Source organism: Micromys minutus (assembly GCF_963924665.1).
Source record: "Micromys minutus genome assembly, chromosome: 20".
NCBI lineage: Eukaryota > Metazoa > Chordata > Mammalia > Rodentia > Muridae > Micromys > Micromys minutus.
The window spans coordinates 11,376,055-11,391,709 of NC_137955.1; the positions used below are offsets into that span (position 1 = coordinate 11,376,055).

Consider the following 15,655-nt stretch of genomic DNA (forward strand, 5'->3'; position numbering starts at 1 on the left):
CGCACGATTCCCTAACCACAGCCTTGTCGGCACTGCGGCCCAGAGCTAGTGTTTCAGATGCCGGGAGGATGAGAGAAGGGAATTCCTTCCGAATTATCGAGGCCACAGATGTCCTCATAGTGTATCATTAAGCACGTTGCCCATCAGCCTGTATTTCCTCACAGCATCCTTTCAGACACGCTAATATGTTTTGGAAATACAACAAACACGAGGTTTGCCATGATATATAGTAAGGTCAGATGAAATATTTTGCTTTCAAGTCACATTTAAGAAACTCATCTGTAAGCCCCTGCTGGAGGAGGCATGGTAAAGTACTGCACGGCTTTACCCCGCGCTCCCTCTGAGGCCTGGGGTTGTTAGTTTATTATAGTGCTTCATGTAGCCCTGGAGTCACCTACTAATGCTGCTGTTCTGTCACTTCCCAGGCCGTGTTCACAGACTTGGAGATTCTCGCGGCCATTTTTGCCAGTGCAATACATGATGTGGACCATCCTGGTGTGTCTAATCAATTTCTGATCAATACAAGTAAGTAGAGCCTCTTTTTTCTTTTTTGGTGCATAAAAAAAAAAAACAAAAAAAAAACAAAAAACCCATAACTGAGTAGCTTTCATGGGTCCATGTTTCTCCGTATCATAATATGCTTTTGACATACATAAATAGGTTTTAGCAATAATATGACACTGAGATCATTTATCTCTGCAAATGATCATGGCCTTCTGTGAGGCCAGCAGTTGGTGTGTGAAGATCATCTGTGTGCTCTAGAACATCTCTAAAAGTCATCTATTACTATTTCTGCTAGAGGAAATCAAGGGGTTTCACACGGACAATGCTGCAGACACCCTGTAGGAACCAGTGGTAAGCCTCTTCACCCCGTGTATTGTCACTGGTCCCCATCAGACACCACAGCTCTCCTTTCGCCTTCCATCGAAGAGCCGCCCCCATCAGTTCTGTTTTTAGATCTCCTCTGGGAGTAGCAGGACCTTTGTCTCTTGTCTTTATCAGCTCCCTTTCCTTTTAACTCCCAGTGGCCTCTCAGTGCATAAGAAATACTGCTGTTTCTAGGAGTCTCAGGGATAGTAGAGATCCAGCTGTGTCTCCTCCAAGTGTGTGGAGGAGGCTTGTCTCTTCCTCTGGAGAAGGGTTTAGCATTATATAAATGGTACTTGGTACCATTTACTAAGGGACATTGTCCAGAGATTCCCAGTGCAGTCATGCCCCTGCCTCTTAGCTGTGATCTTAGTCTTCAATGAGTTCTTAGTTTGGGGGACTGAGTAGCCAACCATACCAGTGGTAGCTTTTTGCTACTGAAGTTCCCTGGAGGTTCTGAAAGCAGGGTGATCCTTTCTACGCAGCGGAGCTGATGAGCTTTCATTGTTGCTATGAGACCATTTGAGACTCTGAGCGTACAGTGAGAAGTTTAGTTTTAATGAAGGCCTTGGTGAGGTAGAGGTCTGCAAACACCAGGCACAGGGAAATTGAAATCTAAGGTGGAAAAGTTGCCTTAGTCATTTTAAAGGCAACGCTGGTAAGCCAATCCATAAAGTATAAATAGCTTCATGAAGGTTTGACTGTAGCTTACTGGAAGGCATTCATCAAGCTCAACAGTGTGAAAGGTAGAGAACATACGTGGTGTTATATTTCGCTTGGAGAGAGAGTGCTTTGTTTTCAGTACAGATGCCCAAGTTTGGGGACAAAGATTCATTCACACTCATCTTGTATTCAAAGCATGTGTGTCTGGTTTCCAAGAGAGGCATTACGTCATAGTGTGCTGAAGTGGGATCTAGCTACCAGCACACACACACTACAGAAATGGTCAATCTCTCCTATCACTTCAACGTGTATTTTCCATAGTTATACTAGTGGCTTACACAATCGAGACCTGTCTCCTCTGTCTAAGCCTTTGAAGTGGGGACACATTTATTTACCTAATGTGATTATGTAGAGAACAAGGGCACACGGTTGGCTCACAGTAGCTGTGTTATGCTGGTAGAAACAAGCGCATATGTGACTGGAGATGGCACAGTGGAAGAAACTGGAAACTATCAGGGCACACAGTGTAAGTGGGGGGAGGGGCGGGAAAGGCAGTTGTAGGAATGTTTTGTTTACAAGTCTTTTTCTTTAAAAACAATTGTATAAGACAGTGACAAATGGCACTTTCACAGGTGACATTTTCATACATGTGTATAAATTTTTTATATTATATTATGACATCATTATATATGTATATAATATACCTTAATATAATCCTACCAACACCATCATGACCCTTTCTTGCTTGTCCCTCTTCATCCTGGTTCTTTTGGAAATCCTCACACAGACGACTGTCCCCAGTGACTTAGTGATATGGTGGAACGGGCTGTCATTTTCAACCTCATCACATACAGTTCCCAGTCATCTGTTATATATAATGAAGATCTGTGTGGGGGGGGGGGGTAATTTACCTCTTTTCCATAATGTCTGACCCATGTTTGTCTTTATAGTATGTCTTCCATTATATTAATTTTTAAAAATGTATCTATCCAGTTCAGCTCAGGGCTGGGTGGTGCATGCTCAGCTTGGTGGCCATGACTTTAATCCCAGTGAGTGGACAGATGTCTGTGAGTCAGGGTCAGCTAGGGGTGCACAGTGAGCACCTGTGGGTAACGATCATAATAATATGTTCGTTGGAAAGGGAAAGAGATACAGTGTGCAAAACCATGAAGGGACTTCCTTCCCGAGATGACTTTTACTGATCTTTCTAACTTCTCCCTAGGCACATGTGTGAGCGTAGAACTTTGGACATAAAATTCACAATAAATACAGGTGCTTACCTGTAACCCTTTGCCTTCTCAGAGATGACTAGACCTGTTTCCTGAAAGAAAAAAAAATAAAGAGGCTTCTATAAGCAAACACTGAAGCAATTCCCACAATAAACATATAGGAATGTTTATATCTGTATCTGTCCTTCTGGTTATATTCACTGTAGGAGCATGACTCACAGAATCTGGGTTCCAACAGTGGTTTAGGGGGAGCAGAAGTTTAAGGAAGAGTTTTCAGAATTGCATTTCGGGTGTTTGATGTCTGATCTCTTAGATTTAAAGGCATTGTTGATTCAATTTCTTGTGGTAAAGAGAACACTGATAGTCTGTATTAAATATTTATAGAGATTCCCAAGATATGCCTTGGTACTTCTTGTCAACCCCTTATAGGGTGCAAGAAGCAGAATGGCTGACTGTACTATTTCAGCACCTCTTAGGAAATGCAAGAAGGTAGTGACATTGCTTGTTTACTCCCAGTGTCACTGGACCATGTATTGGTTGAAAATGTTGATCTTGGGGATGGGAATTCCCAGATCAGGCACACACAAACAGCTTATGCTCCCAAGTGTGTCAGAAAGAGCCTTCTTTACTACACTAGCAGGGATAGATTACTGAAAGCCAAAGTCCGAACTTCCCATGACTGGCTGAAGTATAGTGAGTACCCTGCTTTTCCAGGACATCTACTGGTAAAGTGACCTTGGTTGAGAAGCAAATCCCTTAGTAAAGTTTGTAAAGGGCCCAATGTTATAGGGCATGTTCAGCTATTTCTTCTAAGGTGAAAGAAGAGTACTTACATATAACCTTTCTTACAACTAAAACACACAGACACACACACACACACACACACACACACACACACACACTCCCTGGGCCTGGTTGCTTTGGAAGCAACAGTCTCCTATGGAATCTGCTACTCTGGTTCACTACTGACTTCCATGAAAAGCTGTTCCTAGGTTTTTTTTTTTTTTTTTTTTTGTTTTGTTTTCTTTTTTTGTTTTTTTTGTTCATGACCAAGAATAAAAGAAGTTGTTTTCTGTGTCTAGGCTGCTATGCAAGTGCCTCATGATTTTGCTGGTCTAGAGGAGCATGCCAATAATTCATGTGGTTGTTGTTTGGAGCTTTGCATAGGGCTCCAGTGGTGATTTGTGACACAGAGCTTTAGGATTTCGGAGCAAGGTCTGCTATCATCAAAATTAAAATCAGGAACATCAAAAACAGCTCAGCAATAAAACTGAAGCAGCAACAAAAATATTTCCTCACAAAAAAATATCCAGGGCTTGGTAGAGTCACTGGTAGCTCTTCAAAAAAAAATGATAATAAAAGCTTAACATGAAGAGTCTAGAGACAGGTTGCCTGTGACTATTGGCCCTAAAGTGTCCCAGCTGTATGATATTGTCAGTGCCACCTTTCCTAAGACACTTTCTTCATTCATGAATGTGCATTACATTCAGACCTTCCTAGAGACATTTGAGCAATGAAGAATACACCACACCAACCACTTACAACAGAGGGAGCTATGTCAGTATGGTGGCTTGGGATCCTCGCTTCTGGATACTTTTAAATTACAAAGGAAGAGAAGGATCTGACATAAATCAGATGGCCAGCAATAATCTTTAGGTTTGTTTAGAGACCCAAGTTTCTAAGTAGGTTGGCATGATCAAAGAGGGGGGTGATGTTCAGCATAGGGTAGACTAGGCCCAGGTAACAATGGTCCAGAGTGGTGGAGGCCTTTGGAAGAGAAATGTGCAGTTGTGTCTTCAGCAATGAAGAAACACTTATTGGCTTGCCTGCCCCCTACCTTCCTGTTTGCACACTGTACAGAAGTGTGAACTTGAAGGACTCATCTTTGGTGAGGAGCAACAGACTTATCTTCTGTCTTGCATGTGCACCTTCGGTGACAAGCATAGAGGGTTACATGATGTCTTTGAGGTTCAGTTTCTTAAGTGCTAGGAGTTTGTTGTTGTTTTATGTAAAACTAAGTGTTTACTACCTGTGGTCCTGCAACAACATCAGATTGGAGAAGCTGACCACCCCCTTCCAACCATCCCCTTCCACAACCCCTAAGGCATTATTTCCTTGACTAAGGCAAGCTTAGCCATTACCCTTGGACTCTGCATCTCAAGCCATCCTTAGGCAGAACAGAATGTATCCTCTTTAGAGCAGATCACTTTCCTGGAAGCAGCAGCCCCTCAGCTTGCCCTGCCTCTCTCTTATATCAAGGGGGATGTAAACCTATCGATTTTTCTGTAAGGCCAGGGGAAGTGATATCAGTGTGCCTCATTTATATATATGCTTATTTCCCTAAAAGGACCCCAGTAGATTAAGTCAGGTTATTTCTCTGAGGTAGACAGTATTATGCCTTCCTTCCAGCATTAGCATTTTAAATATGACACAGCTGTGTCTTGTGTTAATAAGAGGATGAGCAAGATAAACAACTGAATACTGTCCTGGCACTCAGTACAAACAACCTTGTACCCACAATCCATAGGCTATAATGGGAGGTATTCCCCAGTTAGGGACTGGCACCTCCGCCCAGGACACATTGCAGATGTGAGGACTCATGGCACAGGCTGCTGACCAGGTAGATCCTGAAGAGATCATGTGCTCCACTTCCTTCACTTTGGGGAACTGCCCAGAAGGACCACATGTCAGTCAAACAGGAACTCTCTCCTAAGGCTCTGGCTTCCTTTTGACTCTCAGATGATTTTACACATTTGCTCTTGGGTAACAGAGAAGTTCAGGGGCACATGCTCCCTATATGTAAAGCATCACAGAACTAGGAGGTTTGCTTTTATTCATGTACGTTTGCCCAGGCATGGCTGGCTTCCTAATCAGTTATCCTCCTGTCTCAGCCTCTGGAGTGCGGGCAGTGGGACAGACATTAATTAAACAGCCTTGGTGAGCTGCGGCTGCTCTCTTTTTCAGACTCAGAACTAGCCTTGATGTACAACGACTCCTCTGTCTTAGAGAACCATCATTTGGCTGTGGGGTTTAAGTTGCTCCAGGAAGAAAACTGTGACATTTTCCAGAATCTGACCAAAAAGCAAAGACAATCTTTAAGGAAAATGGTCATCGACATTGTGAGTAAAAAAAAAAGGGGGGGGGGGATTCAAGTTCTTAGAGATGACATCAGGTTGAACTTGGAGGAGCTGCCTCCAGCAGGGTTCTGTAGTAGAGTCTGTTTCTGGCAGTTGGGATTGAAGACAAAGGGCCTCACTAGCCTGGTTCTTTTCTGAGCTCCTCTCAGCCAGGTACCGAAGGATGACTCAGCAGATACATAGCATCCCCTGGAACTCCAGTGAAGTCATTCCCTGTTCCCTACCCACTTAGAAATGCCTTCAACTTGACTCTCTCTCTGTCCATGATTGAGAGTAGTTTGACAAGGAGAAAATCTCTGGATATTACAAAATTATATTAACTGTAAAAAAAAATACATCCAATTATTAAATTTCTGTTTGGAGGTATATGTGTGCTCACACATTCCCTAGTGTACCTATGGACTCAGAGGATGGGTTGTGGTGGTCAGAGGAGTCAAATTCAGGTCATCAGGCTTGGTGACAAGCACCTTTAAACACCCAGCTCTCTTGTCAGCCCCCAAAGTACACTTCCAAGTTTTGTTGTACACAGAGAAACAGCATCTGTCCTTGATCAGCAACAAAACAAAACTAACTGGAATACTGCGCATCCTAAGCGCTGTTGGAGTGACCTTGAGTCAGTGTCATAGGGCAGCAAAGCCCAATAGTTCAGAACAAGTGCCAAGAATGTGATGGTGGTTTTACAGGGAGAACGTCAGTCAGGCACCTACTGTTTCTGTGTTGTGCATGCCTTTCTGGGCATCAGTGAGGAAGAGAGTCCCCAAGAAAAAGCCATCTTCACATTGTTACTTCACAACTCATAATCTTCATAGTGACTCTCCATCCATCTCAAACTCAAAATAATGTCTTTGTCCATATGCAAATTCGTCTCTCCTTAATGGCTTTAGTTCATACAACCATCTTTGCCCTGTCAGGTCCTGGCGACAGACATGTCAAAGCACATGAACCTGCTGGCTGATCTGAAAACAATGGTTGAAACTAAGAAGGTGACGAGCTCTGGCGTCCTCCTCCTCGATAACTATTCCGACAGGATCCAGGTAAATCGGCGTCTGAGTCTGTTTGTTATGCACATTAGGGACTGAAGAAGACACAAACTGCCTCTCTGCCTCATCTCTTAACATTCAGAAACTGCTCGCAGGAGCTTCATCTTACTCTTCCTCCCACACCTCTACGCAGATCCTTCCCACCTCCCGACCCACCCAACTCCATGTCCCTTTTCTATTTAGAAAACAAACAAATTGGCAAACAAACAAAAACCACACGTAACAAACAAACACCATGAAAACACACAATCAGAAAACACAAAAGAAGAGTAAGACAAACAAAAGCCTAGTCATTCACAGTTGAGTAGGTAAAATCGCATTGGCCTGTTTGTTCTAGCGCACACACAATAACCACAAAAACAGAAACCCAACATCTAAAACCAGACCATTTGAGCAGCTAGGAATTTCACTGCACACTAACAGTGCCTCTCAAGACAGTGAAATGCAGAAGTGGTATAATCCAGGACTATTAATACAAGTGTGAAATGCAGAGGCACATCATGGTTGAGCTGTTTGAAATAAACCCGACACGACATGTATTTTTAAGTCTCACAGTCATCTGATATGAATCCCTAGTTTCAAACCCAAAGGAGCAGATGCCGAATAAAGAATGCCTCCCTCTACCCCAGGTCCTTCAGAACATGGTGCACTGTGCAGACCTGAGCAACCCCACGAAGCCACTCCAGCTGTACCGCCAGTGGACAGACCGGATAATGGAGGAGTTCTTCCGCCAAGGGGACCGGGAGCGTGAACGGGGCATGGAGATAAGTCCCATGTGTGACAAGCACAACGCCTCTGTGGAGAAATCACAGGTAATCCAGCAACACAGAGAGAGGAAGGACAGAGCCATGGCTGAGGCACTTGGCTGCTCTGTCTTTATACCTCACAGTAGTTTTTTTTTAATTACTTTGGTTTTGATAGAATTCACTTCTATTGATGAGTCAAAGCATTTGCTTCTGATTCACAGTCATATGGCCGTACATTTGTGTAGCCTTTCACTGGGACTCATCCATCTAATGTGCTTCCACACATAGAATGCTTGCCTTATTTCAGTTATTTGAATTCTTACAAATTGGCTATTTTCTCAAATGAGGTTCAGGACCTAGGCCCTGCTATATACATAACTAGTTTTCTTTATATGGTGAGTATCCCTTGAGGCAAGAGTCCTAACTTTAGCCAGCTAACAGCAATACCTATATGATCTGTTGGCTCAAACTGACCAATTTACCAAACTCAGGTTAGTAAGGTTCTACACAGGCTATGGGGAACCATGATTTGGTTGGGCTTTTCTAAGTTTCTTTGCCCCATTGAATTTCTTTTCTTGTATGACCAGGTGGGCTTCATAGACTATATTGTTCATCCACTCTGGGAGACATGGGCAGACCTCGTACATCCTGATGCCCAGGATATTTTGGACACTTTGGAGGACAATCGTGAGTGGTACCAGAGCACAATCCCCCAGAGCCCCTCCCCCGCACCTGATGACCAAGAGGAGGGCCGGCAGGGACAGACTGAAAAATTCCAGTTTGAACTAACCTTAGAGGAAGACGGCGAGTCAGACACTGAGAAGGACAGTGGAAGTCAAGTGGAAGAAGACACTAGCTGCAGTGACTCTAAGACTCTGTGCACCCAAGACTCGGAGTCCACCGAGATTCCCCTTGATGAGCAGGTTGAAGAGGAGGCTGTGGCAGAAGAGGAAAGCCAGCCCGAAACTTGTGTTGCAGACGATTGTTGTCCTGACACGTAACAGTATGAAGGCTGTCACACTTTTTTTTTTTTTAAGTAGAAAAAAAAATTGTTTCCAAAGTGCATGTCACATGCCACAACCGTGGTCACACCTCACTGTCATCTGCCAGGACGTTTGTTGAACAAAACTGACTTGAACTCCTCAGTCTGGCGCTCAGGAATAACGTAACCAGTTCTTTCACCCCCATGTCATCGGAGAAGGGAGAAGTCTTCACGAACATGACGTTGGCATGACGTCAGCTTGCTAGAGCTGACAAAGCGGATAAAATCAACTCCAACTGTTTTCAAGGGAGTGTGGCTCACCCAGCTGCCCAGACGTAGATCAGCTTGCAGGGTTCCTTTCTGTTTTGCAAAATTTTGGAGAAGAAAGAAGGCATTTGATGATGTGGGTGAACTCACAGATGAAGCAATGAAAACGTCACCAACAGGACACAGCTTGGATCTGTCCCCAGGAGGAGGATGAGCCACAGAAATTGCATAATTTTCTAATTTCAAGTCTTCCTGATACATGACTGAACAGTGTGGTTCAATGAGCCACACGCACCTCTACATTTTGTATGATATGTAAAACAGATTTTTTTGTAGAGCTTACTTTTATTATTAAATGTATTGAGGTATTATATTTAAAAAAACAAAACAAAACAAAACAAAACTCTGTTCAGAACTTCATCTGCCACTGGTTATTCTTTTTCTAAGAAGTAACTTGCAAGTTTTCAGTACAGATCACTACTGCACTGGGTAAATCTCGTTTATGAATTTTACTTCCACCTTAGACTTCCTAGCAATGAACTGATTTGTAGTGATTCATTGTTTTATATACCAATGACTTCCATACTTTCAAACAGAGAAACAAGTTTATGTTGCCGCCAACCCTTTTTGTAAGCGTGCACTGTTTCCTTCTTGTTCCCTCCTCTGCCTGCCGGGAGAGCGGCTCTCCCGATTGCTTCCCTCACTGTGTGTGAAGTGAGTATCTATTCTGTAATACATCGATGTGCATAATGTCCAGTGTGTCTTAAACCTCATAGGAGCTCAGTCCCCAGTTGCTTGTTGTCTGAAGTAAATGGGAAATATATAAATACCCAGTAGCTAAAACAGCCAGTCGTCTCCAGACATTTTCCTACCCACTGCCTTCGGATGACTTCCTCCCCCCAACCCCATTCCAGGAAACATTCATTCACGAATGGAGTCACCCATACATTTCATGATCATTTGATTGTTGCTCATAGCCAGTTATAGGAGGAAAAACATTTTTCCATCATGCTGCTCTGTCTACTGTGTGTGCCAGCCTCTGCCCATGCTCACTAGGTGGAGGGCCGGGAGGGCTTACCAAGACTATTCCTGTTGTTCTTACTGAGAAAAAGAAACAGGTTGTCACCTTAGGGTTGAAGTTGAATTCTACCACATGGTTCTGTTTTCTCTAGCTTTTCCTCTGAGATCGCACAGGAAAAACCTGCTATGTGTTACATGGGCAATTCTTAAGACTGTCAGCCAACTTTATCAACGAATACCAGGACAGCTGCTGTTCGAACTGCCCATGGAAGTAAGACCTCCATGAGGAGTAGCCCCGGGAAGTGGCTCTGAGTGTTGCAGCTATTCTCTCCTAATGGATAGTCCGGAGCACGTAGAAATTGCTATTGATTATTATTGCTCTGTAGCTTGTCCTTTAGGAAGGACTGCGGCAGACACACTGAAGGAGACTAGATAACTGTGGGTTGTGTGAGTCTGCCGCACTAGAACATTAAGAGAGAATTCCAGATCTCAGTTCCAGGAACTCTGTTGACTTTACAGATTAGTTCCCAGGGTTAGCTTGCTGATAACTATCAGCCTCGTGTAGCATGTGTCTAGTCAGACCTTAGTTGTATCCTCGGTACAAGGTTTTTGGAGCCCATGTTATTTTTCTTTCTGGCACCCAAATGGGGACTGAAGGGGAAGGTGGTATATGACCAAATGGAAAAGGAAATATTTAAGAAAAATCATATGTCTGACTACACAAAAACCAAAACCAAAAAAAAAAAAAAAAAAACAAAACCCATGAATTAAACGTCTCAAGAAAGTTGGGGGCTAGTAGCTGAGAAAGTAAATCATCAGCCAGGGAAATAACCCAAGCTGCTCTGAGACCCTGTTTCAATTTTTTAGAATCCAAATGATGCTTAGAGCCTTTGGTACAGAAGTCTTTCTGATCTTTGACATGAAGCAGGATAAAAATCAAATAACTGATTATTGGAGGGCACGGTGCACAGTCTGCCTTTGTGTGACTTGAGATTTCACAAAACACTGGGGCACCCGTTTTTTTTTTTTCATTTTATGGATCCCTGACGGAGGTCTAGAAGGAAAGGCAAAGAGTCTAGAGTTGATCCCCCTTTCCAGATCCTTCTCACTTTCTTCCCCCCTTGTGCCTGTGGTCTTCATAATAAGTAAGGAAATAAATAAGCAATATGTCATAAGCTGATCCATACTGTAGTTTACAACTATAGTAATGGAGCTTTTGTTTTTCCAGTGTGTTGGTTTTTAACGGCACTGAGCTGTCAAGGTATCCACTGATGGACAATCAAGCTGTAGAGAACACATACTATCCAAGAGTTAGGGAGTAATATACCAGACCTACTTAACCATGGCTCACCACCCCGGCCCCTTTACGGTGTCCTGCTCCTGCTAACATCTCTTCCCCAAAGTGTGCTTCACAACATACGTGCATTAAAAAGAACATCTTTATACAAGTGGCTTACATTTCCTAAAATGCCATAAGAAAAAAGATGCAATATCTGGGTACTGTATGGGGGAAAAAAGAAGTCTAAGATTTGCATAAGCCCAGTCCATTTCAGCTTGCAAGTTACTGAACACGATGATGCCGTTTTCACCCACATCAGTTAGAAGTCACAAGTACACAGCGTAGGCAGAACAAATAGCATATAAGGAGAGAAAAAATAAACTTGAATGAAACAGATTTTATGGAAAGCTTTATGATAATTTTTAATGCATTATTTATTTTTTTTCGTGCCATGCATTTTTTTCTCACCAAATGACCTTACCTGTAATACAGTCTTGTTTGTCTGTTTACAACCGTGTATTTATTGCAATGTACATACTGTAATGTTAATTGTAAATTATCGGTTCTTATTAAAACATCACCCCACGTTGGGATGGTGTTGACATATTCGGAAACTCTTGGTGAGAGAATGAATGGTGTGTATACATACTCCTTGTACATTTTTCTTTTCTTCTGTAATATAGTCTCGTCATCATAGAGCTTGTTTATGGAAAATTCAAGAAAAATATAAAATACATAAAGATATATAAATTTAAATAACATAGCTGCAGGTCTTTGGTCCCAGGGCTGTGCCTTAACTGTAACCAATATTTTCTTCTGTTTTGCTGCATTTTAAAGTTAGGTGATAGTGAGGCTCGGGCTGGGCCTTTTGGAGCCGTGCTCCTCACTGATTGGATTACAAAACCATAGATCACTGTTGGAGAACCTTCTGACTCTTGTGAGATAAAAGCTATTTAGAACTTGTTGCCATGGAGGAAGATGGCACAGATGGTGTGTGTTTACCAGCTGAGTACCGGGAGCTACTTCACCTGGACACACGGAATTGGTTTTCTTACCCCCACAACCACACACTAAGGAGACATTCTCCACTGAATATAACCCTCTGACTTCTAGACCTCACACTAGACTTCACAGGACGATGAATGTGATTGAAATGGGGGCCATAGCTCACTGATCTTGTTAGTCCTGTGTTCACCAGCTTCCTGCTTTGCCAAGACATTACACTATTTTTAATACTATTTTTTCTCCAAATTTACATATGTATGATTCATAGGACATATATATCATACATATACATACATACACGAATACAGATATGTACATGTAAAACATCTGCTTAAATATGATGATGCCAGTTCATGTAAAATAAAGAAATCATGCCTCTCTAAAATTGTTTTTGTGTGTCCACGTGGAATTGTTGAGCATAGCTATGCACAATGGCCGGTCCTGAAATCTATGAGAGCTTCCTGGAGGAAATGGTGGCCACTTCCCACTACAGCCCAGCCCTTAGAATATGTGACATAGAGAAAAGAGAAGTTCTTTTTTTTCTAGGAAAAAGTAAAACCCCGAGCCTCCTATTATTTCATTTTATTTTTGACACAAACTGTAGATTTTAGCAGCCCTGGCCCAAAGGAATTTGATTACTTTTGTTTGTTTTAAACAGTACAAATGGGACACTATACTCAGAAAATACATCCTTACTGATTTTAGGTTGTTAGTTGTTTTATTTCTTTGGGTGTGTTTGCAGAGTGGTGAACTGTGTGTGAGCATTGCAGATGATGACTCCTCTAGTGCTTTCTTAGCCTCTCTTACAGCCCACGGGACAGGGATAGCACTGTACATCAATACCTTCATATCAAATTTTTATATGCCATGAAAATAAAAGCATGGGTTGATTCTGCCTACTTATGGTTCCGTCTCTTACAAATAATGTGATTTTTTTTAAGTGGTACTTCAGTCAGCACACATTAATGACAGGAATGACTTTTTCTGATATGACAGGCTAGCAACCTGGTGTCTGCACTGATGTTTAGAACCAGTGAAACCCCCTCAGTTCACTTCATGACATAAGAGGAGGTGAAACACACAGCTTTCTAAACAGCCATACAAAGAAGGGGCTATCTACATTTAAATAAATCCTCTAGTGGGCTAGAAGCTGTCATGTTGATCTTCAGCAATTACTTGGGCACTGACTGATCTGCATATTTCAAGCTTCTGGGATTTTCAGAGAAGGAAACAAAGATCTGCTCCTGAGCCTTATTCATTGGGGAGACAGAGGCATGGGGGGAGGCTCAGTGCTTACATACAGAAGAGTGCCGAGGAAAGGCTGAATTTTCACATGTTCAGAATAGAAGTATGGTCTATCTGAATATGTTTGTTCTTTGGTTGGATAAGACCACTGAGAAAAGAAATCTATAGAGACAAAGGCTGGCTGTAATTCAATCTGAGGATATTTGATACTCTGAGAGAGCACTTAAAACTTGATGAAATATTACAGGTTGAGGCTGCTAAACCTAGGTTGGGTCCACATCCCTTTGATTGCTAATAAATAACAAAAAAAAAAAAAAAAAACCTTTGCCAAGGTCTCACAAATCATGAGAATAAAAATTCAGTCATTTCTTACGATGAATAAAAAGTAAAGTTAGCATAGATCTGCTCCTCTGACAGTCTTCAAGCTATAGGCATTAGGATAAAGACATATTAAATGCAACCATCTAGCTTCCATACAGTCCCCACTAGCCACAGTAAAGAACAGAAGTTTCCACAGACATGTGACATCTGGGGATGGTGAGATAGCTCAGTGGTCAAGGTGCCTGCTACCAAGCCTGGGGGTACCTGAGTCTCATCCCCAGGACTCACAGAGTTGACACTTGACGATTTTACTCTGACCTCCATGGATTTGCCATGACACATTTGCCCATGCAGACACATGATACAGACTAGACCTAAGTTTAAAAAGATGTGCCTGGTCTATGCCTTTCAGGAGATCTTTCCTTGAAGTCCCAGTCAAGGCTCGGGATCACAGCATGAGATTAAAAAGAACCAACTCCCCTTTTCTCTGCCTGTGTCTCATACTGACAGGCTCATTTGGTATGTTGAAACTATTTTCTTACACAGTTCCCCAGACCCTGGCACTGGACCCACAGAAACAAAATTTTACAACCAGGTGTCCCAAGCACATCTTTCCACTTCTAGGGAGCACCAGGCACTTAACCCTGCTACAGTAGGATTATCCCTGTACCTCCTCGTCTGACACCAGCAGTGTTTCCCACAGCACTTTCCACATGTCCATACATTTCATTTCTAATCAGTGCAGTGGGTTTGGACCTGAGTTCATGACTGTGGGTATGCAGGAAGCACTACTTTTCTTTAAATCAGTTCATTCATATGAAACTAATGGAGAGTTCCATCGCCATTGTTACTGGCACATCCTTTCCCCAAAACCCATCTCCCACACACATAATAAAATGTCTCAGTCCAAGGCTAATTGGGGTACCAGACTAGATGAATTTTTACAACTATGTTTTTTTTTAATGGTCCCTGGACTCTGATTTCTTGTCTTTGATATGGTATTTCCAAAATCCATGCTGATTCCTGGAGCCCTGGTTTTGGTATCCTGCTTATATAGGACTCCAGAGTTCTGTATGCAGAAGATGAGCCTGGCTGCAATGGATCTGGGAGTGGCACAAGGGGGCAGGGCACTGCTGGTTTTCAGGTTCTTGTGTCTCAAGACAGAATTGTACCAGGGACACATAGCAAGGTAATGAAGTAGAAATGGTGTGGTAAGAAAGAAGGCAGGGGCTAGCTAGTAAATGGGAAAAACATTTGCTCAAAAAGCATTGGGCTATGAGACTCAGGATTTTTATGTTATTTTCATAGTGTGTGCCTTTTCTTGTATTTGTGTATCACAGGCTTCCCGTAGACTTGTTCTCTTCCATGTACCCAGGAAGGAAAAAGTTCCCAGACTTCCAACTCGCTTTTATATGATTCTTGATGCTATTATCCCATCCCCTACTTTCCTGTCACAGCAAGACCCATGGGAACACACACACACACACACACACACACAGAGAGAGAGAGAGAGAGAGAGAGAGAGAGAGAGAGAGAGAGAGAGAGAGAGAGAGAGTGAGAGAGAGAGAGAGAGAGAGAGAGAGAGAGAGAGAGAGAGACTCTTCATTTTCTATTCTGTGAACCTTCTATCTCCATCTCTCCATCTCCCTTCACCCTGTGTGTCCTTCAGCAAGATTTGACTTTGAAACAAATAAAATCAGAGATGGTTGACTTTTGTCTTTGCTCTCCACTATACAAAGTAGCTGGCTGTTGGAATATAAAAAGAAAAAGATATAAGGAAAGCATATAGTAAACACTAATCCAGTCAATTAACCGTGCTTGTTGATTGACATTTAAATCCTACATTGTTCACTG

At 42.5% G+C, this 15,655-nt stretch overlaps 1 protein-coding gene across 10 annotated transcripts in view; it reads left to right on the plus strand.

Moving 5' to 3' along the window:
• Positions 1-13,131, plus strand: part of PDE4D (phosphodiesterase 4D) — a gene marked incomplete at its 5' end in the record, with an annotated part of 1,034,128 nt that extends 1,020,997 nt beyond the window's left edge. For all 10 annotated transcript variants that reach the window (XM_080933670.1, XM_080933668.1, XM_080933671.1 and 7 more), the window contains 5 exons: positions 426-525; positions 5,724-5,878; positions 6,808-6,930; positions 7,566-7,748; positions 8,270-13,131. In XM_080933670.1, the coding sequence (XP_080789796.1) occupies positions 426-525; positions 5,724-5,878; positions 6,808-6,930; positions 7,566-7,748; positions 8,270-8,683 (975 nt within the window). In that variant the 3' untranslated portion in view covers positions 8,684-13,131. The remainder of the gene's footprint in view (positions 1-425; positions 526-5,723; positions 5,879-6,807; positions 6,931-7,565; positions 7,749-8,269) is intronic.
• Positions 13,132-15,655: the final 2,524 nt, after the last annotated feature.